The 27,516-nt window shown below is 38.5% G+C and overlaps 1 protein-coding gene across 2 annotated transcripts in view; it reads left to right on the top strand.

Moving 5' to 3' along the window:
* MRPL1 (mitochondrial ribosomal protein L1) overlaps positions 1–27,516 on the top strand; it is a 138,671-nt gene that overhangs the window by 87,025 nt on the left and 24,130 nt on the right. Inside the window, exons 10-11 of one of the 2 annotated variants that reach the window (XM_036852341.1) lie at positions 10,622–10,744; positions 12,516–12,836. The exons of the other annotated variant lie outside the window; for it this stretch is intronic. Coding sequence (XP_036708236.1) covers positions 10,622–10,744; positions 12,516–12,565 — 173 coding nt within the window. The 3' untranslated portion in view covers positions 12,566–12,836. Of the gene's footprint in view, positions 1–10,621; positions 10,745–12,515; positions 12,837–27,516 lie in introns of those variants that run through there. 2 annotated transcript variants of the gene reach the window in all.

The following is a 27,516-nucleotide window of genomic DNA, read 5'->3' as shown; positions in this document are numbered from 1 at the left end:
ATCCATTTGGCCAGCATTGTGTCACATGGCCACACTCAGCTTCAAGTGAGGCTGAAGAAGTAGTGGCTATGTAGTAGAAGGCAGCAAGGGAAAAAGGAAATGGGAACAGCTGGTGAGTGAGCAAAACATAAAAATTTGCTTTAAGGACTTCTTTTGAAGTCTTTCTCTCCCCAACCCCCAAGATTTTGGGAGTGCTTTTTTGTTTGTGTGTTTGAGATATTGGAATCATATGACAATGCTGTAGGTCTGTTATGAAGTCTGAGTTTGACAATGTGGGGGGAAAGGAAATGTGTTCCTTTCCTTTCTAAGATTACAAAGTGAATGAAGTGGGAACTGTAGGCATACACTCCAGATTTACTTTGCAAGACAATGCTGAGGCAGGAATTTAGTTTTCTTGGGTGGACCGCCAACTAACATGAAGTGAATGGCTCCATGGGGTAGAGATGAACCTTTGAGTCATAGTACATTAAGTTCTAGCAATGAATGCGTGAGACACAGTAACTCACTCTTTGATTAAGCACAATAAGAATCATTCCCTTGAAGAAGTAAAGTGTCAGCTTATATATATGAAACTCTCATACCTGTATTGTGACAGTTGATTCAGATGGCTAGGTGATCCCAAATTGCTGAGCCTTGTTTCTTCAACCAGAGATAGCATCAGAAATGAAGATGAATAAAAATTGATGTATAATATAAAATAGATGATCCAGCCAGAGCAAACTGCCTTCTCACTGGCAGGGGTGCTGCTCTCGCCGTGGTTCTGCTTTATAAGCCAGGCTTCTTGACAGCAGTCATCAAGTTAAGAGTATGATGCAAAAGCATCTGTGGATCCTGCCAGCATCTATTGACCTAACAGGATTCATTCTTTATCACTCACTTCCTGATACATAGAAACAAAGTCAGAATGACTGAGTGCCTTGAAGCGGTCAGTATTTCTAGCCCTGGAAGTACACACTGCTTTGCTTCCCCATTTATTTCTCATCAGTGGATTTGCTTCAGCAGTTATCCAGCAGCCGGGAGACCATTATTGCGTGAAAATGTTCCATGACAGTGACATTCACTCAATTTTATTTTTTTAATTTGAAAATATTTTATTTGGAAAATTTTATACAAATGCAGTATTTAATATGTTCTTTAATTACTTTATATTTTATTTTTATAATTCTTTAATATAAAGAAAACATAATTACTTTTTCTATCAAGCCCCGTACAGGTGTCCTCAAATCCCCTCCAGTTTACTTGAGCATGCGATAAAAATGTGAATGCTTCCTATGAGTGTGATGACATGAAATAATTTAAGAGAAGGTATTTTTGAGCATCTTTCAGGTTTGGAAAAGGCATTTTGAGCATCTCACCATGCCCGGAGCCATGCTGGATTCTTACACAGAGCTGTACATATGGTATATTTTATAGTATACACAGGGACAGTTATTCATGGGAAATCTTTGTTGTTCCACTAAGGAAAGAACACCTGGCAAGAAGTTCCCAGCAATTTGCTCTGTTGGCCACAGAATTCATGAGCATCTTACTGAGGACAGGACCAGCCACAGAGCAGCGGGCCAGGAGGCCTCAGTCTGAACCGAGTGACAAGGAGTCACTCAATGTTTTAAAGCTTAGCATGGGCCCTGGACTTGTGGATCCCTCTAAAAATATGGCAAGCAACTTACATTTGAATAGTGATTAGACACTTAAAAAATTTGGAAAACTCAAGCTTATTCATATTTTGTGACAGCAAGAGCTTATTTTCCATTCTACAGGTAAAAAGGCCTGGAAGTGTCAAAAATAATTAAAATTCTCTGGTAATTTCTAAACTTTATTTAATACTATTGTGTATACTTCAGTATTATCTTCTATCAGACCCTTTCATTAGAACTTCTATGGAGTTGCAACACTGATGTTTGACCTCACCTTTCTGCCGCTCTACAAGCCCAGTTGAAAGTAGTAAATAGCAAATGGGAAAGGTCAAGCATCCTGAGGGAGAGAACAGGGAAGAGGAAACAAAAAAGTGTCTAGATAATACATAAACTCTAGTCTATCATTGAATTAGCTAGAGTTGACTGTTTCCCTAAGGCATTTGTATATACAGATCTGCCCATTTCAATCTGTCCTTCTTGGATCAGCATGTTATATGATGGCATTATCCTGTTACATGAACAAAGGCACTGATTTTAATTACATGGAAATTGATGTTTACTGCGAGCTTTTAGGACGAGTAACTATTACATCGAAAAAGGATCCAAAAAATAGTCATTTTTACAGACTTTGATTTGGGTGTAAATGCATCTGATTTCCAGGGTACAATAGTGAGACTGAATTTATGTGTTAGATCCACATTTATTTATTTATTTTTTCAGGTATCATATTCCTGGTGCATTTGTAGTTTTTGCCTACCCACAAATGTTGACGCCAAGGCTTTGTTTAACTTACTTCCTTCTCAATATATTGCTGCTTCTATTTTTCCCTAAGTGCGCTTGGACGCATTATCAGAACTTTTGCTTTCATGACTAGACTTTGCCTTCCTCAAGTCAGAGATCCTGTGTTAATCAGCCTTGCAAATCTCCCAACAAGACTCATAGGAGGTATCGATATAAAAGTTGAAGGAAATGAATCTAGGTCAGATCGATGATGTGGGACAAATGAAATAATCTGTTTGTATGCATTGCCTTATCTGAAAGAGGTAAATAGTCTGACTTACATTGCAGCGTATGTATTTTGAGAATCAGTATATGGTGGTAATCACTCAGAAGATGATTGTCATACAAAATTCAAGGGAGAAAAATCACTGGTTTTCCTCTGGTTCTCTGATTTGATGTGTCTGCATAAAATCCTACTCTCCTTGTTTTGCTGATGTGGCAAGTACTTGAGCAGTTTGCTGTTTGCACCCATCCCTGGATCTATATAGTATTAATGCTTTAGAGGTTTCTCATTGCCATTGAATAGCTTGCTCTTCAGAATTAGTATAACCTCAGAATTTAATTAGGAATCAGAACAAAGGTGAATTGGTGTCTCACTTTGTGGGCTGAGAGAGGGGGGTTCAAAACGATTACCGTTTTGCCTGATGCCCATTGCTCACTTTAAAGGAGAACTTGAAGCCAGCAATCGTGTGAGGAGAGGTGTGTTTATCCATCTGCTATCCCTGAGAGCTGAAACTACTTCATCAACATTGATTAATATGCTCTAGCAGGTGCAGGTCTTCAGAAATCAGTTTAAATAATTAAAAGCTTTACTTACCTAGGGGTTCATAGAATGCCCCCCAAACTTCACTTCCTGCCCAAGGTCAACGGATTCTGAGGGGACTGGACAATGTTCTGTGACTCTGTTCACTCCCATTTGAATTTGGAGTCTTCATTTAGAGAGTCTCAGCCTGCCTTAAATATTCTTTTAGCCCGTGACTCAAGTGATGTAATAGAATGAAGTTGTCAGCGAACCATTCAGATATTTACATATAGATCACTTCTTTTAGCATGTTTATAACATCAAAAGCTTGGAAACAATCAGAATACTTAAGTAGGGAATTGACTAAATAATGATACAATCACAGAGTGGAATCCAATGCAGCCACTAAAAATTATTTCTTTAAATGGATGAGGAAATGCTTATTATATAACTTGAAGGGAACAAAACAGAATACAAATATTGATATACATAACATATTGTAATTTTGTAAAACAAACCATATATATATAACATTTTGGAAAATGTATTTATACTTGGTTAGTGGGATTATAGATGTTTGCAAGTATTTTTCCCATTTAAGCCTATCTGTATTTTCCAGGTTTTCTACAATTTTCTCAAAAAGAGTTAATTTTTAAAAAATATTTTTATTGGAGTATAATTACTTTACAATGGTGTGTTAGTTTCTGCTGTATAACAAAGTGAATCAGCTGTATGTATACATATATCCCCGTATCCCCTGCCTCTTGCGTCTCACTACCACCCTCCCTATCCCACCCCTCTAGGTGGTCACAAAGCACCGAGCTGATCTCCCTGTGCTATACGGCTGCTTTCCACTAGCTATCTATTTTACGTTTGGTAGTGTCTGTATGTCCATGCCACTCTCACTTCATCCCAGCTTGCCCTTCCCCCTCCCCCTGTCCTCAAGTCCATTCTCTACGTCTGTGTCTTTATTCCTGTCCTGCCCCTAGGTTCGTCAGAACCTTTTTTTTTTTTTTTAGTTTCCATATATATTTGTTAGCATACGGTATTTGTTCTTCTCTTTCTGACTTACTTCACTCTGTATGACAGACTCTAGGTCCGTCCACCTCACTACAAATAACTCAATTTCGTTTCTTTTTATGGCCGAGTAATATTCCATTGTATACATGTGCCACATCTTCTTTATCCATTCATCTGTCGATGGACAATTAGGTTGCTTCCATGTCCTGGCTATTGTAAATAGAGCTGCAATGAACATTGTGGTGCATGACTCTTTTTGAATTATGGTTTTCTCAGGGTATATGCCCAGTAGTGGGATTGCTGGGTTGTATGGTAGTTCTATTTTTAGTTTTTTAAGGAACCTCCATACTGTTCTCCATAGTGGCTGTATCAATTTGCATTCCCACCACCAGTGCAAGAGGGTTCCCTTTTCTCCACACCCTCTCCAGCATTTATTGTTTGTAGAATTTTTGATGATGGCCATTCTGACTGGTGTGAGGTGATACCTCATTGTAGTTTTGATTTGCATTTCTCTAATGATTAGTGATGTTGAGCATCCTTTCATGTGTTTGTTGGCAATCCGTACATCTTCTTTGGAGAAATGTCTATTTAGGTCTTCTGCCCATTTTTGGATTGGGGTGTTTGTTTTTTTGATATTGAACTGCATGAGCTTCTTGCATATTTTGTAGATTAATCCTTTGTCAGTTGCTTCTCTTGCAAATATTTTCTCCCATTCTGAGGGTTGTCTTTTCGTCTTGTTTATGGTTTCCTTTGCTGTGCAAAAGCTTTTAAGTTTCATTAGGTCCCATTTGTTTATTTTTGTTTTTATTTCCATTTCTCTAGGAGGTGGGTCAAAAAGGAGCTTGCTGTGCTTTATGTCATAGAGTGTTCTGCCTATGTTTTCCTATAAGAATTTGATAGTGTCTGGCCTTACATTTAGGTCTTCAATCCATTTTGAGTTTATTTTTGTATATGGTGTTAGGGAGTGTTCTAATTTCATTCTTTTACATGGAGTTGTCCAGTTTTCCCAGCACCACTTACTGAAGAGGCTGTCTTTTTTTTTTTTTTTGAATTATATACTTTATTTATTTATTTGTTTATTTTAAACATCTTTATTGGAGTATAATTGCTTTACAATGGTGTGTTAGTTTCTGCTTTATAACAAAGTGAATCAGTTACACATATACATATGTTCCCATATCTCTTCCCTCTTGCATCTCCCTCCCTCGCACCTTCCCTATCCCACCCCTCTATGTGGTCACAAAGCACCAAGCTGATCTCCCTGTGCTATGCGGCTGCTTCCCACTACCTATCTATTTTACATTTGGTAGTGTATATATGTCCATGCCACTCTCACTCTGTCACATCTCACCCCTCCCCCTCCCCATATCCTCAAGTCCATTCTCTAGTAGGTCTGTGTCTTTATTCCCATCTTGCCACTAGGTTCTTCATGGCCTTTTTTTTTCCCTTAGATTCCATATATATGTGTTAGCATACTGTATTTGTTTTTCTCTTTCTGACTTACTTCACTCTGTATGACAGACTCTAACTCCATCCACCTCACTACAAATACCTCCATTTCATTTCTTTTTATGGCTGAGTAATATTCCATTGTATATATGTGCCACATCTTCTTTATCCATTCATCCGATGATGGACACTTAGGTTGCTTCCATGTCCTGGCTATTGTAAATAGAGCTGCAATGAACATTTTGGTACATGACTCTTTTTGAATTATGGTTTTCTCAGGGTATATGCCCAGTAGTGGGATTGCTGGGTCGTATGGTAGTTCTATTTTTAGTTTTTTAAGGAACCTCCATACTGTTCTCCATAGTGGCTGTATCAATTTACATTCCCACCAACAGTGCAAGAGGGTTCCCTTTTCTCCACACCCTCTCCAGCATTTATTGTTTATAGATTTTTTTGATGATGGCCATTCTGACCGGTGTGAGATGATATCTCATTGTAGTTTTGATTTGCATTTCTCTAATGATTAATGTGAAGAGGCTGTCTTTTCTCCATTGTATATTCTTGCCTCCTTTATCAAAGATAAGGGGACCATATGTGCATGGGTTTATCTCTGGGCTTTCTATCCTGTTCCATTGATCTATATTCTGGTTTTATGCCAGTACCATACTGTCTTGATTACTGTAGCTTTGTAGTATAGTCTGAAGTCAGGGAGCCTGATTCCTCCAGCTCCATTTTTCTTTCTCAATATTGCTTTGTGTTTTGTGTTTCCATACAAATTGTGAAATTTTTTGGTCTACTTCTGTGAACAATGCCAGTGGTAGTTTGATAGGGATTGCATTGAATCTGTAGATTGCTTTGGGTAGTATAGTCATTTTCACAATGTTGATTCTTCTAATCCAAGAACATGGTATATCTCTCCATCTATTTGTATCGTCTTTACTTTCTTTCATCAGTGTCTTATAGTTTTCTGCATACAGGTCTTTTGTCTCCTTAGGTGGGTTTATTCCTAGGTATTTTATTCTTTTTGTTGCTGTGGTAAATGGGAGTGTTTCCTTAATTTCTCTTTCAGATTTTTCATCATTAGTGTATAGGAATGCAAGAGATTTCTGTGCATTAATTTTGTATCCTGCTACTTTGCCAAATTCATTGATTAGCTCTAGTAGTTTTCTAGTAGCATCTTTAGGATTCTGTATGTATAGTATCATGTCATCTGCAAACAGTGACAGCTTTACTTCTTTTCCGATTTGGATTCCTTTTATTTCTTTTTCTTCTCTGATTGCTGTGGCTAACACTTCCAAAACTATGTTGAATAATAGTGGTGAGAGTGGGCAACCTTGTCTTGTTCCTGATCTTAGAGGAAATGTTTTCAGTTTTTCACCACTGCAAACAATGTTGGCTATGGGTTTGTCATATAGGGCCTTTATTATGTTGAGGTAGATTCCCTCTATGCCTACTTTCTGGAGAGTTTTTATCATAAATGGGTGTTGAATTTTGTTGAAAGTTTTTTCTGCATCTATTGAGATGATCATATGGTTTTTCTCCTTCAATTTGTTAATATGGTGTATCACATTGATTAATTTGCGTATATTGAAGAATCGTTGCATTCCTGGGATAAACCCCACTTGATCATGGTGTGTGATCCTTTTAAGGCGCTGTTGGATTCTGTTTGCTAGTATTTTGTTGAGGATTTTTGCATCTATGTTCATCAGTGATATTGGCCTGTAGTTTTCTATTTTTGTGACATCTTTGTCTGATTTTGGTATCAGGGTGATGGTGGCCTCGTAGAATGAGTTTGGGAGTGTTCCTCCCTCTGCTATATTTTGGAAGAGTTTGAGAAGGATAGGTGTTAGCTCTTCTCTAAAAGTTTGATAGCATTTGCCTGTGAAGCAATCTGGTCCTGGGCTTTTGTTTGTTGGAAGATTTTAAATCACAGTTTCAATTTCAGTGCTTGTGATTGGTCTGTTTATATTTTCTATTTCTTCCTGGTTCAGTCTCAGAAGGTTGTGCTTTTCTAAGAATTTGTCCATTTCTTCCAGGTTGTCCAGTTCATTGGCGTATAGTTGCTTGTACTAGTCTCTCATGATCCTTTGTATTTCTGCATTGTCAGTTGTTACTTTTCCTTTTTTATTTTGAATTCTGTTGATTTGAGTCTTCTCCCTTTTTTTCTTGATGAGTCTGGATAATGATTTATCAATTTTGTTTATCTTCTCAAAGAACCAGCTTTTAGTTTTATTGATCTTTGCTATCGTTTCCTTCATTTCTTTCTGATCTGATCTTTAAGATTTCTTTCCTTCTGCTAGCTTTGGGGTTTTTTTGCTCTTCTTTCTCTAATTGCTTTAGGTGTAAGGTTAGGTTGTTTATTTGAGGTGTTTCTTGTTTCTTAAGGTAGGCTTGTATAGCTATAAACTTCCCTCTTAGAACTGCTTTTGCTGCATCCCATAGGTTTTAGGTCGTCGTGTTTTCATTGTCATTTGTTTGTAGGTATTCTTTGATTTCCTCTTTGATTTCTTCAGTGATCTCTTGGTTATTTGTAGTATATTATTTAGCCTCCATGTGTTTGTATTTTTTATAGATTTTTTTTCTGTAATTGATATCTAGTCTCATAGCGCTGTGGTCAGAAATGGTTTCAGTTTTCTTAAATTTGCCAGGGCTTGATTTGTGATCCAAGTTATGATCTATCCTGGAGAATGTTCCATGAGCACTTGAGAAGAAAGTGTATTCTGTTGTTTTTGGATGGAATGTCCTATAAATATAAATTAAGTCCATCTTGTTTAATGTGTCATTTAAAGCTTGTGTTTCCTTATTTGTTTTCATTTTGGATGATGTGTCCAATGGTGAAAGTGGGGTGTTAAAGTTGCCTACTATTACTGTGTTACTGTCAATTTCCCCTTTTATGGCTGTTAGCATTTGCCTTATGTATTGAGGTGCTCCTATGTTAAGTGCATAAATATTTACAATTGTTATATCTTCTTCTTGGATTGACCCCTTGGTCCTTATGTAGTGTCCTTCTTTGTCTCTTGTAATCGTCTTTATTTTAAAGTCTACTTTGTCTGATATGAGAATTCCTACTCCAGCTTTCTTTTGAGTTCCATTTGCATGGAATATCTTTTTCCATCTCCTCACTTTCAGTCTCTGTGTGTCTCTAGGTCTGAAGTGGGTCTCTTGTAGACAGCATATATATGGGTCTTGTTTTTGTATCCATTCCGCCAGTCTGTGTCTTTTGGTGGGAGTATTTAATCCATTTACATTTAAGGTAATTATCGATATGTACATTCCTGTTACCATTTTCTTAATTGTTTTGCGTTTGTTTTTGTAGGTCTTTTCCTTCTCTTGTGTTTCCTGCCTAGAGAAGTTCCTTTAGCATTTGTTGTAAACCTGGTTTGGTGGTGCTGAACTCTCTTAACTTTTGCTTTTCTGTAAAGGTTTTAATTTCTCCATGAAATCTGAATGAGATCCTTGCTGGGTAGAGTAATCTTGGTTGTAGGTTTTTCCCTTTCATGGCTTTAAATATGTCCTGCTACTCCCTTCTGGCTTGCAGAGTTTCTGCTGAAAGATCAGCTGTTAACCTCGTGGGGATTCCCTTGAATGTTATTTGTTGCTTTTCCCTTTCTGCTTTTAATGTTTTTTCTTTGTATTTAATTTTGATAGTTTGATTAATATGTGTCTTGGTGTGTTTCTTCTTGGATTTATCCTGTATGGGACTCTGTGTGCTTCCTGGACTTGATTGATTATTTCCTTTCCCATGTTAGGGAACTTTTCAACTATAATCTCTTCAAATATTTTCTCAGACCCTTACTTTTTCTCTTCTTTTTCTGGGACCCCTATAATTCGATTGTTGGTGCCTTTAATGTTGTCCCAGAGGTGTCTCAGATTGTCCTCAATTCTTTTCATTCTTTTCTCTTTATTCTGCTCTGTGGTAGTTATTTCCACTATTTTATCTTCCAGGTCACTTATCTGTTCTTCTGCCTTAGTTATTCTGCTATTCCTTCTCTCTAGAGAATTTTTAATTTCATTTATTGTGTTCTTCATCATTGTTTCTGGTATTTTCTCCTTTCTGTTTCCAAGATTTTGAGTCATCTTTACTATCATTACTCTGAATTCTTTTTCAGGTAGACTGCCTATTTCCTCTTCATTTGTTTGTTCTGGTGGGTTTTTACCTTGCTCCTTCATCTGCTACGTATTTCTCTGTTTTCTCATTTTGCTTGACTTACAGTGTTTGGGGTCTCCTTTTTGCAGGCTGCACATTCATAGTTCCCATTGTTTTGGTGTCTGCCACCAGTGGGTGAGGTTGGTTCAGTGGCTTCCTGGTGGAGGGGACTGGTGCCTGTGTTCTAGTGGATGGGGCTGGATCTTTTCTTTCTGGTGGGCAGGGCTGTGTCCAGTGGTGTGTTTTGGGGTGTCTATGAACTTAGTATGATTTTAGGCAGCCTCTATGCTAATGGGTGGGGTTGTGTTCCTGTCTTACTAGTTGTTTGGCATGGGGCATCCAGCAGTGGAACTTGCTGGCTGTTGGGTGGAGCTGGGTCTTAGCATTGAGACGGAGATCTCTGGGAGAGCTCTCACTGATTGATACTACGTGGGGCTGGGAAGTCTGTGGTGGACCAATGTCCTGAACTTGGCTCTCCCTCCTCCAGCACACCAGGCCAGAGCACCAAGACCCTGTCAGCCACATGGCTTATCCGTGTGTGGTTCTTTGAACTTTTACTCCTGGATACTCCAAGAAAAACAACGTGACAGCCAACCCCAAGAAAAAGTTTCCCTATGGGGCATTTCACCGTTTTACTGCACGAAACCTGCGTGATGCATTCAAATCCCTCAGCCTTTGGGATGAAACACTCAGAATGAGAATGCCAAAGTGACCAAGATGAAAAACGAGTTTCAGGAGGGCACTCAGTTTTTCCCCAGTCGCCTCTACTAGTTGCGTGGCTTCTCAACCTTTAATGTGCTTGCAAATCACCTAGGGATCTTGCTAAACATGCTGATTTTGATTTACTAGGTCTGGGGCGAAGTCTGAGCTGCTGCATTTTTAACATGCTCCCAGGTGATGCTTATCTGCTGACTCGAGGAGGGCCACCCTTGGAGTACACAAGGGACCCGAGGTCTTCACCTCTGCCGCCAGGTGTGTGTATGCCCAGCCTCGAGCTAAATGTTTCTAATTGATAACCAAAAGGCAGTGATTCACATACGGTAAAGTGTGGGCATGTCCTTGTGAAGCAGACTGTAAAGGTGAGAAGCGGGGTGACAAGCTGAGCAGAGTCAAGGTAGCAGTGTGGGAGAGGGACCGCTCACAGATGTGGGTCACCCTGACCTGGGGCATCTCTGAGAAAAAAGTGAAACTTCTATGTGAAGTCAAACACATACAGAACGCAATACTGCTTTCAGATGATAAACTATTACATTGTTGATGTTAGTAAGGAGCCGGCCTGGCTCTGTTGGCTGCCACGGAGGAGCCAATAAAAGAGAAACTGGGGTCAGCAGGTAGAGAGCCCACCTGGCTAAGAAAAAGTCTGGGAGCAGAGCTGGACGGACAGAGCTTGTTGTAAATGGTGAGGGAGAGGAAGCGAACCCAGCAGGCAGAGCAAGAATAAGGTTTCCCACCAGACTGGCAGAACACAGCAGTGGGAAATACAGGGATGAGTAACATTTGGAGATCCAAATCCAGCAGAAGAAGCCTGGGAAAGTTCAGTCTCCTTTACCATTCCTCTGCTCAAAACCCTACAGTAGCCACTCAGGTCACTCAGAGTAAAAGTCATCATCGTAAAAGTCTAAATTTTAAAAGCATCCCCTTGGATATTGGCTTGAAGTTTCATGTTGCCCTCTTCTCCATGGTTCTTGAACTGCATAAGGATGACAGACTCTCCTGAACCCTCAAAGTGCCACAACTACTAAACCTGGAACCTTGGAACCTACAGCAGATTTAATCCAGAAGATGGCCCAGAAAGGGAAACCTTGATAAAGAGATGCAAATTGGCATCTAGGTCAGGGGGTGCTGTAGGAAATGCAATGAAACTGAGAATTTGGGTCTGGAGCATAAGGTATCCTCATGCTTTGGGGATAATTGCTTTTGTGCAGAGATTGTGTCCTCTGGTTCAAACAAAGAATATCACCAAGGTGCTCAGCTGCTTCAAGCAGGTTTAAGTAATGAGACTGTGTATTTGAGACTTACCTGCTTGAATTTCTTTAATTTGTGTCCCCAAGATCTGAAATTATACCACAGTCATCCTTGCTATTAACTCGTTGGCCGAGTGGGTATGTAATAAGCAACCATTGTGGGAAATTAGGGTGGGGAGAGAAAGGGAGGCAGAGGAGAAGAAAAGAGGAAAAGGTGAATCTCTTGGGTAGTGATGTTAGAAAGTGGTCCCTAGAAAGCCTAGGGGATGGGTCAGGATGGTAGGTGGCTGTACCCTGCCCTGTTTCATCAAATCAGAATCAAAAGTGCTGCTATTAGAGTTTTGAGTGAACATTCTGATGTGCACCCTGGAGCCCTTAGCCTAAATCTACATCAGCTTTTCTGAGGTCAGAGACTGAGGCAGTGAGAGATCTGAGAATAGAACCCCTGAGCATCTGCTGCCCACTGTGACCTCTGTTAACCACACAGAGCAAGGTGTATGCATACAAAGTATTTTTTATTACTAGTGATGGGAAACAGGGCTTGCCAAGTTTAGAAACGTCTTTGAAACCAGAGGTTCGGTCTTTGCAAACTGAACACTGATACCTACACAAAATATAGATTCCTTTTTCTTCTTAGGAAAAAGGAATTTTTCTAATAATAAAGGATTCAAAGATGTTTTCCTAGACATGAATGGTTGTTTTAAAGCAACACTGTTTTCTTATTTAAATGTAAATGCATTTGAAAGGGCTGGATTTAAACTGCCACATTCGTTTCTCAGTCACATCCTCCTCTACCTGTCTAAGCCAACACAAAGAATTCCAGCACTGAAGGTCTGTGCTCAAAGCTCATCATAAGCACAAGCCAAGGTAACCACACAAGCTTCTTGGTTCCACCTGCCTATTTTTGCTGGATTTTGACTTTGAGTCAAGTAAACGTAAAACCTTGTACAGTGCCTGGCATGGAGCTGACTCAAGCCACATGGGTTTCCCAAAGTGACTAATAATTTTGTGCATCCATGAACCGTTACTAAATAAATACTTCCTCGGCTGAGTGTGGCAAGGAGTAAGAGGACTTTTGTGGCTATACGTGGCATTTCCTGTCCTGTGCTTTCCAATAGGGTAGCTATTGGACACATACAGCTATTTAAATTTAGAGGCAAATTCATTTAAATTAAATTAAATAACTAAAGTTAATGATGCTGTATTGCATAGTTGAAAGCTGCTAAAAGAGTAAATCTTAAAAGCCCTCATCACAAGAAAAACATTTTTTATAGCTATATATGGTGATGGATAGTAACTAGACTTATTGTGGTGATCACTTTGCAATGTATACAAGGAGTGAAACATTATGTTGTACACCTGAAACTACTGTAATGTTATATGTCAATTTTACCTCAATAAAATAAGATTAAATTAAAATTTAAAATTAGGTATTTACTCACACTAGCCACTTTTCAAGTGCTCGACAGCTTCATGTGGGTCGTAGCTATTGTATCGGACAGCACTGATCTAGAAACTTGCCATCACTGCAGAACGTTCTACTGTTATGTCCCATGTAGTTCAGGTTCTAAACATGTATGCCCCTCGTGGCACAGCAAGAGCCTTGCAGTTTGTCTACTGACAAGGCAGTTTAATAGCAATCTATTATACTCATTCAACATTTACTCCTTCAACAAATATTTATTGAGTAACTCTTACATTTCCTGGCTTTGCTTGGCTATGAGCCAAGTAGGTGCTGCAGTGTAAGATTTCAAAGAAGGCCCTGAGATATAAAATGGAAAGACGTGGTGGTATTTGAGGTGAGACTGTCGATTGCCATTGGAGATCAGAAGCGGGCTTAGGAGGGGTGACCAGGGACACCATAAGTGTCTGCTCCAAATACTTGGTAACTGTAACTATTTTGCCTCTATTTTAACATTCACCATTATTATGATTTAAAGTATTTTTAGTATCTGATAGTTATGACTTCTAAGCATTCATTTGAATGTGGTCCAAATAATAGTGCTGAAAAAGTGAGCCTGAAAATCAGTATCTTTGGAATAGAAGTTAGACGTGCTAATATAAGGCCAAACACCCTAACACACTGTGCTGTTACTTTAGGAAAAGCATGCTATGAAATATTAGGGATAACCTTAAGGGAAAAAAAAAAGGCAAAATTAGGCAACAATTGTAGTAGATGGATATGTTGTGAGAATTCATCTCTCCCTAGTTTCCATGTTTTCCTATGGGAAAATTAGCCTGGCATTATGTGAGGCTTAATGACCCTCACATGCGAAGGCCCTGAACAACTTCCTCCATCTAGGTACATTTCCTGTGAGGGCTTCAAGTAGGTTGGCACCCTATGCAACTGCCCAGATAGCCCATCCTGTTGGTTAGCTTCAGTCTGGCACATGGTAGTAAAAAACGTAATTGTTGCCTCCATAATATCCATTTCACCCTGTGGCTTTGGGTAGAAATCATGTGGCTTGGTGGGTTCAACTTCTTCCTAGCTCTGAAGTTGTGTTCTCATTAGTCTAGCCATGTCTATGTTACTGGTTCAGGTACAGGCTCATTTTCCAGGTCTGAAATTACTGTAGTGATAACTTATCCGGCCACAGTAATTTTTTTCAGCAGTGGGAAAATCCCAGTGTGAAGCACAATAATTTGGTTTTATGCTGGGAAGGAAGGGAAGCCCCTTTTGCCTCCAGGGTAAATGAGAAAGCATTTGGTCCTGGGAGCTGCTGGTAGTCACTTTGCTACCATAAGGAAAGCCAGCCTAACTAAAAACTCAATAAAAGAAGGATGGCACAGTCAAGGGAATTGCCAAAAAATGGGAAGCAATGGCCCTGGTGGTATTACAAACCGTTTGCTCAAACTGACCCTAAAGTTTGCTCTCTAGTATTTCTGGTTATGTGAGTCAATAGATTCCCTTATTCTCTAAGCCAGTTTAAATTGTGTTTGTGCTACAGAAAGCTTCCTGACTGACAACAGACATTTAGAAATAAATATTCCTTTCCCTTACCTTCCATTAGTGGTATCTTCACAGCATTCAGGACTTAAGACAGAAAGTCATAAATGAATCCATAGAAGACTCTGACTTTTTTCATTACCCAAATCAAATGTTCTGGTCTTTTTCCACTCAAACTTTTTTGTATAACCTTCTTATTTTGTTATTAGTCTCTAGTCATTGGCAATTCACTTCTAAATTGATTTACATTGCTTATAAAGTGAAACATCATGTACTACTCAGTTTAATTACTGGATTTTGATTGCTTACATAAATAAACAGCTCTCTGCATGTGAGAGTCTGAGCATTGCTGACCTCAGATTGGTCAGATTCACTTGTGGTCCCAGTGGGTGGTCAATGATATGCTGTGCAGGAGTTCTGATTGTAATAATGCTCTGGTGCAACAAAGTAATGTTGCATAGTTTGGTATTTTACGAAGTACATAATTGCTTCCATTTGTCCTAGGTATATATCCAATAATGTCTATTTCAACAGATTCTGCAAATTATCTCCCAATAGAAATGGCTGAAATTATGAATGCATTTATGTGTTATAGTTTACACAAGGACATTTGTGTATATGAAATGTATATCAGTTTGGACTCTTTCTGTTGCTGGTGATGAAGGACCTAACTTAAACTGGTTTAACAGAGAAGGGGAATTTATCAGTCTGTGTAACTGAGAAATTCAGGGGCGTTAGGTAGGGCAGGATTTGAGGTTGAAACAATGATATGGGAACTCAGCCTCTGTCTGTTTCCATGTCTGTCTGAGCTCTACTCTGCTGCATTGATTCCATCCTCAGGCTCCACCAGGGTCCTCTTGGCAGCTCCAGGTTCCCTCACATCTCTTAGGCCAACAAAAGGGATAGTCTCCCCCAAAGAAATCTCAAAGAGAGGTCCCAGAATTTAGGGTAGTTGGCACAGATTGGCCTGAACCAATTATTGTGACCAGGAACTAGAACACAGATCAGCTCAGAAAAGGTTATATTCCCAACCTCTGCATTTGGTGGAAGAGGTAGTTCCCTGGGACCACATCCACACCTCCTGAAAGTAAGGAGAATCCTAAATATACGTGCATTGTGCATTCTTCTCTCAAAAAAGGGGGCATGGGTGATGGGAAGTGAAACGACTACAACCTATCAGAAAGCAAGGCCATATATCATTCTTATCTTTGGGCTCCAGGGAACTCATGGTGGTCTAGCCGAGCAAGGCCTTTACCGCTTACTATGTGTTTTCACATTCAGGTTCCTAGGAAGTAACCAAGTTCCTTTTGATGGGGCTTCTTTCCCTTTTCTTCTGGCCATATTTGGGTCCTATCTGAGTGCTGATTTCTCTATGAGCTCAATGCTTGTCTTGTCAGCCAAAGTTCATGGTTGTACAAGGAACTGTTAAATCTATTGGCTGTTTGCTTTTTTTTTTTTTTTTTTTTTTTTCAAGCCAGTTTCATTAGCCTCACAGTATGATTTATGAAAACCAACAGTGACTGGAGGAGAAGGAATATTCTGCTTGATAGGTTCTGAGGCAGCTGGCTGAGTCATTTGATAAACAGAAAATAACTAACCTAAGAGAGCAGGGAGAACGCCTTGGAACCAGGCACTATGCTGCTTTCCCCACCTCCGCCCCCGCCCCAGAGTATGGTTGAATTGGTTCTGATATATTTAGAGGTCTTAGGGTTGATCTGTCTTGGGACCAGTGTCCTGAAAAGGGGTTGGTTTCATTTTTAAAGGTGGTAGTGAAAATGCAAGAGCATTTCCAATTCTGGAAGGTTAAAGTTGCCCGCTGAGAAATTTGCTGATCTTCTAATTTGGCTGTTAATCAAACAACCTAAAAATAAGGGCTGCTTTAAATAAAAGACTAAAATAAATCACTCAAGAGAAAGTCCCATGTCTGTTCCTGTCCAGCAGTCCAAATACACCATCTAATCACTTATTTGTTCCCCTTTAAAGTTGACGTGGTTGCGTTTGTTCTTTTCACCTAACCAATATGAACCCCCATTTTAAAGTTATGTGAAGTAATATACGTCCTTCTTTTTTGCCTGAGAGAGTATTTTATTATGATTTTTTTTTTTTTGGCCAAGGGAGATGTTACTTAGAGTGAATTCAAGAAGTCCCAAAGAAGAAGCTGAAATAATGTGAGGAAACTAGGAGACGTCAGGAAAAAATAATGAACTTGGAGTAAAAAAACTGGAGTTTAAATTTAGTCCAGCCATTACAGTGGTGCCTCTGAACTTCAGTTTCTGAAGAAAACGGAGAACAAGCAAGAGGATCCAAAGCAACATAGTTTGGCCCTCCTTAGAGCTCAAGGGAGTCTTAGGTGGGCTTTACATTTCTTCTCCAAATACTTAAAGCACTGTGGGTAGATGAATATTTACTGTTTGAAATTATAACAATAATACCTTTGATTTATGTAAACTTTGCCCTCAAAGAACTTTTCTAACAAAGGAATAATTTATTCTAAAATATTTAATATGACTAGAATAAATGACACTCCTTTATATCTGCCAGTGTTTTGTTACCATAACATTATAATGATAAGCATTAAGTCCTGAGAACTGTAGCTAAGCCAAGTACCACTTAGATCATAGGTTCTCAAAGGTACTCAAAGGTACAAATCCAAATCTAATTTGGATCATACCCAGGAATTGATGAACCTTTTACCCAGCCTTAGCCTGAAGATAGAGAAAAGAATGTGATGGGCTTGGGAGGAGAAAGGATTCAAATGCCAAGTTGATATGTTTGCCCTCCAGGTCCCAAACTCAGTGTTTTAAAATCATCCTCGTTATTTCAAAGAAAAGCATTGTTTTCCTGGCTCCATTCTATAGTTCTTGCCCCACCTATTTCTTGACTTTTTACATACCATACACAGGTACTCATATAAAAGAAGAAAATATTTGATAAATATTATTTTCCCAAAGATAATTTTTTTACCTATCATATTTAATCTGAGCCATTCTAAACTTCAAACTCAAATAAAAAGGAGAAAAACAAGACAAAATAAAACATGAAAAAATTTTAAGTTAGCTTTTGTTTCATTAAAAAAAATTAAGTTCTGACTTCTTTGGAAACCTTTCTATGCCACTTTTTCGAATCTAATTTTCTGATGATCCAGATTAGAATAATAGTTTCTAAGCCTTTTGGAGAGATTAACAACCAACCATGGTTAATTTGCAACTCTCCCTTCATCCTTGTTTCCTTCTTTATTCTATACATTTTTTAAAAAAATCACACGTCGCATACATAATATTGTATAACATTTTGGTTTTAAATTTAATAAAATCTATAACAGTATTATTGAGATATAATTCACATATCATACAATTCACCCTTTTAAAAAATTTTTTATTGAACTATAGTTGATTTACACTGACATGTTAGTTTCAGGTGTACAGCAAAGTGATTCAATTATATATATATTGATATATAAACCTATTCTTTTTTTTAGATTCTTTTCCTTTTTAGCTTATTTATGAGATAACAATCCACCATTTTAAAGTGTACAATTCAGTGGTTTTTAATATATTCATGGAGTTGTGTAATCATCACCCCCATCTAATTCCAGAACATTTTTATCTCTCTGAAAAGAAACCTATTAGCACCTAATAGGTGCTATTGTACCTATTGTACCTATTAGCAATCACTCCCCATTTTGCCCTCTCCCTAGGCCCTGGCAATCGCTATGGCCTATGTCTCTATGGACTATGTCTCTATGGATTTGCCTATCTTGACATTTATTTACATTTCATATAAATGGAATCATATAATATGTAGCTTTTTGCATCTGGCTCCTTTAATTTAGCTCAAAGTTTTTAAAATTCATCTATGTTTTAACATATATCAGTACTTCATTTCTTTCTATTGCCTAAAAATAATAATCTGTTGTATGCGTATACCACATTTTATTTGTCCATTTATCAGCTTATGGACGTTTAGGTTGTTTCCACTATTAGGCTATTACGTTGCTATGAACGTTCATGTGCAAGTTTTTGTGGGCACATATCTTTTCAATTCTCTTGGGTTATACCTAGAGTGGAATTACTGGGTCACATGGTAACTCTAGCCTTAACTTTTTAAGGAACTGCCAACCTGTTTTCCAAAGTGTCTACATCATTTTACATTCTCGCCAACAGTGTATAAGGGTCTAATTTCTCCACATCTTTGCCAAATCTTGTTATTGTCTGTCTTTTCGAGTATAGCCATCCTAGTATGTCTAACGTAGTACTTCATTGTGATTTTAAGTTAAACGTATTTTGATTTGAAAGCATTTTTCAGAATTTTATGGTATCCTTTATGACTAATAGCCATAACTATCATTTATTGAATATCTTTCTAAACAATATCTTATCTTGTGGGTATACTTGCAGCCAGCCCTTTGTCTTCTAGGGATCCACATCCATGGTTCAACCAACCATGGATCAAAAGTATTTGGAAAGGGCTTCCCTGGTGGCACAGGGGTTAATAAGAATCCGCCTGCCAATGCAGGGGCCACGGGTTTGAGCCCTGGTCCGGGAAAATCCCACATGCCGCGGAGCAACTAAGCCCGTGAGCCACAACTACGGAAGCCCACGTGCCTAGAGCCCGTGCTCCACAACAAGAGAAGCCACTGCAATGAGAAGACTGCGCAACGCAACAAAGAGCAGCCCCCGCTCACTGCAACTAGAAGAAAGCTCACGCGCAGCAACGAAGACTCAGCACAGCCAAAAATAAATAAAATAAATAAAACATTAAGAAAAATATTTGGAAAAATATTCCAGAAAGTTTCAAAAAGCAAATCCGAATTTGCCATGCTGGCAACCATTTACATAGCATTTACATTGTATTAGGTATTATAAGCAATATAGAGATGATTTAAGGTATACAGGTGGATGTGCATAGGTTATATGCAAATACTACACCATTTTATATAAGGTACTTGAGCATCTGCGTATTTTGGTATCTGCGGGGGTCCTGGAACCAATCCCCTGCAGATACAGAGGGATCACTGTATTCCTATGCCACAAAGAGACCAAAGTAAGGAAAGTCAAGTGCTGTGCATGGTTTTCGTTATAGGTGGAGTCGGTTTTTGCAGTCAGGGCTGTCTGACACCCAGGTCCTTATTGTTTTGCAAATTCATTATATGCTATAGACATACACTCCCAATCTGGTAGTCCCCAAACTCACAGCCTTTGAACTTCTAATTTGAGACACAAACTCAATGAACCTATTCATTTTAGTATAGAGACTTTAAGGTCTTTGGGAACACCACGTTCAGGTCCTGGTCCTAAATTCTGGAGAGGGACCTGAAGGAGCCTTACTTGAGGAGCAATCTGACTTACTTTTTTTCCTTGCTCGACCTAGTCAGCTTCATTCTGATTGTCTGAATATTCAACTAGACGATGTAGCCCTGACTTTGTCATGGATACTAAAAGTTCTTGTACTGACGTAGATAATTTCCTGCCTCAAAAGAATGATTGCTTACATTATCTGGTCAACAGTCCTTTAAATCCAGAAAATCTTGCGTTACGGGCGGAGTAAATTCAATACATTTGTAAAGGAGAGCCGAGATCCTTGTGGTAACTGCTGCCGTCAAGATATTACCCTTGTTTGTATGACTTCCTCTCTTTGCAGTCAGTCTTACAAACTCTATGTTGCCTGACTATGCCTTTTATTTTAAAAAAATGAGTCCAATCTAGTTGTCTTTCAATCTATTATTCAACCTACCTATGTATAATTTTTATTCAAGTAATATGAGTACTAGTTCCTCGCCTTATTTATTCTATCTTCACCCATTCTCAAGAGTCAACCACTTATTACACATTTCTGAGATTACTTCCATATCTCTAAATATGCTTTTTCTATCATGCTTGATTTATCAATTTTAGACATTACCTAAATTTGCTTCCTCTAAAATAAATGAGAAATGAGATATTTATTCAGTGATATTACCCATCACTTCCCTAGTAACTTAAGAAATATTACCACACCTAATTTTTTATTTCATCAACTATAGGCATTATTATTGATTGCCTGTCTTGTCAGATGAGGATAATAATGGCTCTATCCTTGCATTTAGTTCTTCTCCAACTCCTTCCCCTCCTTAACTTCTAACATCTATACTTTTTCATTTACATTGTAAAAGTTGATAACATTTACGGTCTATTCTGTAACCAAAATTTAGTCTTCCATATGTTGCCTATAGGGTTGAATCTAAAAGCTGAAAAGCAATAAAATGTTATCATTATTTTGACTTTATAAAAATCCTTTTCCATTAGAACTATAAAAATATTCTTCCACTGTTTTCAGGCAACCCATATTGTCATTGAGAAGCCGTATGCTATTTTGAGTACCATTGCTTTGTAGGAAAGCAATTTTGCTTTTAGGGAAGATTTTAGGATCTTTTCTTTATTCTTCATGTGCACAATTACCTCTACTGATATAGATCTTTTTTCATTCATTGTACTGAGCAATTGGGGACTTCCTTAATATGGAGACATATATCCTTCATCTCTAGAAATTTTTCTTATTTATTTGTAAATGTCCTTATTTCTATTTTGTTTTTTTTTTCCTGTTCTTCCTGCCTGGAACTCCTATTAATTGATGTTGGGTCTCTTGTATTGGACTCTACAAATTGTTCAAAATAGCTGGAGAGGTGAACTTTTCTGAAAACACACTTTATTTATTTATATTTTCTTTTTGTTTAAACAGCTTTATTGAGATAAAACTTACATATCATAAAAGTCACTCAAAGTGTACAATTTAATCGTTTTAAAATATACATAGAATTATGCAACCATCACTACCACAATCAATTTTAGAACATTATCCAAAGTGGCTGAACTATTTTACATTCCCACTGGCAGTATATGACGCTTGTTATTGTTTGTCTGTCTTTTTTTTTTTTAACAAAAAGCTAGGAATCCTTTTGAATTTTTTAAAAAATTATTTTCATCTTTTATTTTTATACAGTTTTAAAGGTTACACTCCATTTTAATTTTAAAAAATTAAAAAATTGAAGTATAGTTGATTTACAATGTTGTGTTAGGTTCAGGTGTACAGCAAAGTGATTCTTTTCCATTATAAGTTACTACAAGTTATTGAATATAGTTCCCTGTACTATACAGTAGGTCTTTGTTGTTTCTTTTATATATAATAGTGTGTATCTGTTAGGCCCAAACTCCTAATTTATCCCCTCCCCCTTCTCCCGTTGGTAACCATAAGTTTGTTGAAAACACATTTTAATTAATTCCTCTGTTTTTAACCCATAGCTCAGTGCAACTATTTGTTGTACCTGGTATACCTGTGTCCTGTGCCTCTCCTAGATTCTTCAAATTGTTTTTCTCCTTGATCGTATTCCCTGACCTACTCCCAAAACTTACATGTATGCACACTCCTCCGGCTCTCTCTCTCTCTCAGCTGAAGCTTCTTCCTTGTTGCTTCATCATTAAACACTTCTCCATCAGCAAAAACTTCTCCATCAGCTCTCAGTTTTCCAGAAATTGATCTAATATATTGTTCATCAATAGAGCCCTTCCTCTTTTTTTTTTTTTTTGTATTCTGTTTCTGTCATTTTCATACCATCTCAAGAGGAAGAGAAGATAAATATATATGATTGTTTCACCATACCCTCTGACAAATCAAGCTCTTTATCAGAAACTACCTGCCTTTTCTGTGCGCAGATTCTTGTCACTCCTTATCGTTAACTCAGCTTCCTTTAGATCACCTGATTTTGCCCTACATGATCCATTACCTTGACTCAACTGCTCAGGTTTGCCATTATTCTTCTTGGTACAGAGAAATTCCTTGATGTATTACAAAACAGGTCTGAGAATCACTGTCTAGTGTTTCGGATTAGTAATTTTCATACTGTGAATTATAACCCAACTGTAGTAAGATCATTATTTTCTTTATTTGCTCTCAGAGAAGTGAAAGTTGTAGAGTCATTAGCTGTGCATTTGGGGTGGGGTCCCTGAGGAGTGAGAAAGGAAGAGAAGGGCCAAGTCATAATTTCCTTAAAGTACAGCATCTACAATATTGCTAAAGAGGGTGATAATTTGTTCCCCACCCTCAGTAAATATAGCCAAGAAGAAATAGACTTATGTTGCAACATGAGAAGTTTTTAGAAAAACTAGAAAACATTTCTGAGTGAGAAAGAATTCCTATAGGAAATCATGTACTTTCCTTTTTCTTAAATACCCTTAAAAATAGGAGAAGGACTCATTTTGTTTTCTGTAAGTATTTAAATGTGATCCAAATTAGAAGCAGAAAGATGGACTAGAAGACTTATCTAGCTCTTTCGCCTACTAGGATGACGATGAGAAGTAACAACAATAATGCTAACGGTTATCATTTACTGAGTACTTATAATGTGCCAGCTTCTGGGCTAAGTACTTAACATGCCAATCTCATTTAATTTTTACAACAAGCCTGTGAAGTAAGAAATATTAACTATTCCATTTCACAGATGAAGAAACCCATTGCCCCAGATCCCTAAAGCAACACAGATTCAGATCTGGGTCTGTTTGACCACAAGATCCATACTTTGAATGGTCACATTAATTTGCCTCTTCTAGGATGCCATGATTCACATTTTCAAAAACAATGCCTTTACCTAGGACCACTGTCCCTTCACTATTCTAAGTAATGTTTGTAGTTGTAGTTGTTTTTAGGTGATTTGTTCTTTGCTCTGTATTTTATCATCCAGTCAGAGTGAGGTGATGCCTCTTTCTTTCAAGGACTTGAACTAGTTTTCCAGTATTATTAAAAACGTGTCACCTCCAAGCTGTCATTCAAAGTCAGATTACTTTTCACTGTACAGCAAAAGACCCTTAAAACTTGTCATCCATTCTGGAGCTTAGCCTCTGCCTTGAAGGGACTATTCAGGAAATGGCTTCCTAGCCTAACCCCACAGCTGCCCGCCAGCACTTAACAGCCTTCTGGGGTGATGGCCTATCCCTAACCAGGGCAGGCGAGCATTCCTTCCTTATAAGGACGCTCTTCACATTCACCTTTTAAACTTGTGGCTGCTTCATGTAGAGTAAAAAATTGCTGGTTAAAGAAAAACCTTCATCCCGCAGAATCTTCAGATGAATTCTATTTCACGTTACAAGCCTCAGTGCAATGTTTTTTCTTGCTCTTGTTGGCTTTACTGTTCATTAAAGAGTTGTTTACCCTTTTCCTGTTTATACATCTGAGTGAATTGGAAGGTGCATACTTATTTTAAACCCACTTGGGCTTCCCTGGTGGCGCAGTGGTTGAGAATCTGCCTGCCAATGCAGGGGACATGGGTTCGAGCCCTGGTCTGGGAAGATCCCACATGCCGCGGAGCAGCTGGGCCCGTGAGCCACAATTGCTGAGCCTGCGCGTCTGGAGCCTGTGCTCCGCAACAAGAGAGGCCGCGGTAGTGAGAGGCCCGCGCACCGTGATGAAGAGTGGCCCCCGCTTGCCACAACTAGAGAAAGCCCTCGCACAGAAACGAAGACCCAACACAGCCATAAATAATAAATAAATAAAATTAAAAAAAAAAAAAAACCCACTTAAAAGGCACAGGAGCAATAAGAAGAGAAACGAAGGAAGGAAGGGAGGAAGGAAGGAAGAAAAGAAAAGGTCTTTTCTCTCTTGCCCTGGAGGTAAAGAGAAGTCCAGTTGAACAGATCCCTGTTGTAACACAAAGGGTTAAGTGTACCCTAAATGAAATGCTGACAACTAAAACATATTCACACAATTGCAGTTAGCCTACACGGTGATTGTTGTTACAAAGGAACTTTGCTGTCCTTTCAAGTGCTTATACTTTTTTTTTCCTTTGTAGTATTTATCCTGGGGGTGACCAAGTGGGAGCCTTTCAGCTGTTACTGGCTGGCATGCCACTGCCCACTAGCTCCCCTGTCATTTTCTCTCCCTCCCTCCTTCTGAACTCAGATTGACCAGAATTCTTTTTTTTTTTTTTTAATTATTTATTTATTTATTTATTTAATTTATTTATGGCTGTGTTGGGTCTTCGTTTCTGCGCGAGGGCCTTCTCCAGTTGCGGCAAGTGGGGGCCACTCTTCATCACAGCGCGCGGGCCTCTCACTATGGCAGCCTCTCTTGTTGCGGAGCACAGGCTCCAGACGCGCAGGCTCAGCAATTGTGGCTCACGGGCCCAGTCGCTCCGCGGCACGTGGGATCCTCCCAGACCAGGGCTCGAACCCGTGTGCCCTGCATTGGCAGGCAGACTCTCAACCACTGCGCCACCAGGGAAGCCCAACCAGAATTCTTGAAAAGATGGTGGTAGAGGCAACAGAAGTGACTGAACAAGTCTTGTCTATGATCCTCCCTTTGCATTTGCCTTTCTGTCTGTCCGTAGTTATTGACTACCTCCTTCATCCAACTATAGGTAATGCTGTTGGTCACACAGTTGCTGGGTAAACACATTTCTCTTTTCTTTATGTCACTATAAAAACATGCCACTAGTAGGTCCTGTGATGTCACTGTCACATTCTGAACCTTAGGCTCTTAGTTTGCTCTGCACTAGAGGACAGGATGAAGCCGACAGGCTCCTACACAAACTAAAGAGAGCATTCTAGTCACATTTGTACCATGTTTTAAACAACTTTGCTTCACAAATTAGGTTTTCCTCTTGTATGTAGAGGCTTTATGAGAATTTTCTCATAAAAATGACGAATTTTCCAGTCTGGGGACAGTAGGAGGAAGAGAAAGTGACCCTGTCTTAGACACAATCTAAAGTGCCATAACTGCACTTTGGAAAAAATACAGAAGCCTAGAAAGTTTATTGATTGAGATTCAACATAGTAGATATTAAAACAGATGATAAAACCACAGCAATTTAGCAAGTATAGTGTACAGAAAGAAGACAAATAAATTTACGTAACAGGAAAGGAATCCAACATGTATACAATTTTAATAAATGATATTGGAAGACATGACAAATCAATCAGAAAGGGTAAGATTGTTCACCAGATGGTCTGGGGAGACATGGCTTTATAGTCAGAGAAAAATCAATTTAGATTTTCACCTCACACAATATGTGAAAATTTATTCCAGATGGACAAATTTAAACTATTAATTAATAGGGAGAAACTGTAAGTGCTGATCTCTAGAATGGAATGTACACTCTGGCGTTAGAGCAAAGATAAAAATTACAAAGTAATCTATTATCATTTAACTACATAATGTAGAACTTCCGTACATCAAAAACCAATGACATAAAGGGCTAATATTGTTTATATATCAATAATTTATACAAACAGACAAGAAAAACACTACAACCCAATAGGAAAAATGGGAAAAGAACATGAATAGTCAGTTCACAAAAGAGGAAATTTCAGAACTTAGTAAAGATAAAGAAATATTCAATTGTGTCTGTAATCAAAGAAATGCAACTAAAGTAATGAAATTCTTTTGTTTCTCGTATCAAATTAGCAAGGTTTCTGTATTTGTTGGGTCCTCTGGAACGCGGATGCGGAGGCAGAGTGAGGAATACGAAGGTTTAATCGGGAGTAAGACCTCTGAAAAATAAAAGAGGAAGGAAGCAGCGTCTGACGTTCGTGTAGTATGAGCATTCTGTTATAGCGCGTGATAATCTATCAGGAAAAACACAGATAATTAGTGCTGATAACTTTCAAATATAAACCCATTTAGTCCTTACAACAGCCCTGTGTGGCATGTACTTTCCTGATCCCTGTATTAGAGATGAGGAAACTAAGGCACAGAGAGGATAAGTAAAATGCCCAAGGCAGAACTGAAACTTGAACTCAGGCAATCTGGCTCCAGAGTCTTTGGTCTTCAGCCTTGTATTACAGTGCCTCTTAAGTATAGTGTCCAATATTAAGCAGTTTTAAAAATGATACTAGGAAAGAATTTTAATGATGTGGGAAAATGCTTATGGCATAAAATTAATTGGAAAGAGCTGAATTCAAAATTATCTGTATAATGAAATCCCAATTAACTATAATATGCCTGAAGTAATGGATGAAAATAGAGTAGGTTATTAATAGTAACTACTTAGTGAGAGGTGGGGTGGAGTGTCACCAACTCTTGGCTTGCCCTGGACATTGTTGGTTTTTTCCATGCCCTGGAAATCCCCTCAGTTCTTGGACAAACTGGGATGATTGGTCAACCCCAGTGACTTCAATTGTTTTTTTACATGACTTAGGTTTCACCCCCTAATTTTCTAAAATGAGCATGTATTAACTGGTTATCAGGGAAAGAACAATAAACTCTTCGAAGAAGAAATGGAAGCATGCTGGCTGTATTTTGGTTGAGGAGAGACTGGGGATAGAAGAGAGCATCCCAAATAATGGCTCAGATCAAAGGGATTAATCAGTAACAGGAAATTTTCGTTCATTTTCTCATTCATTCGACTCAATGCTAGGCTCTGGGGATACAGAAATGAAGAAGGTGACAATCACTTGCTCTCAGGAGCACACTCTAGTAGCTTAAGGCATTCAATAAACAAATGACAGCACTTACACCTTGTGATGAATGCTGTTCAGGAAAGAGGTAGGTGATGTAATAGAGAGTAATAGGATGGGGACACTCTAGAGAGGAGGCTGGGGGAAAGCCTCTGTGGGCTGGTGACATGTGATTTGGGACTGAATGAGAAGTAGCATTATAAACATCATAAATGCAAGTGTAAAACTGAACTGAATGAAAAAATTTCTAGCAACTCTTTTCTTCTCAGACTTGGAGATCTGAGATAGAATTCCGAGAATTCGCTCATCTCTGGAGATAGAATTCCTTGGCACCATACTCCCAACTCTAATGAACAATAACTGAAAGAGTATGTTCACAATTTTGGAGCCTGTGAGAAACTGGGTCAGTTT

This window comes from Balaenoptera musculus, chromosome 5 (assembly GCF_009873245.2).
Source record: "Balaenoptera musculus isolate JJ_BM4_2016_0621 chromosome 5, mBalMus1.pri.v3, whole genome shotgun sequence".
NCBI lineage: Eukaryota > Metazoa > Chordata > Mammalia > Artiodactyla > Balaenopteridae > Balaenoptera > Balaenoptera musculus.
This window is presented reverse-complemented; position numbering and strand designations above follow the sequence as displayed.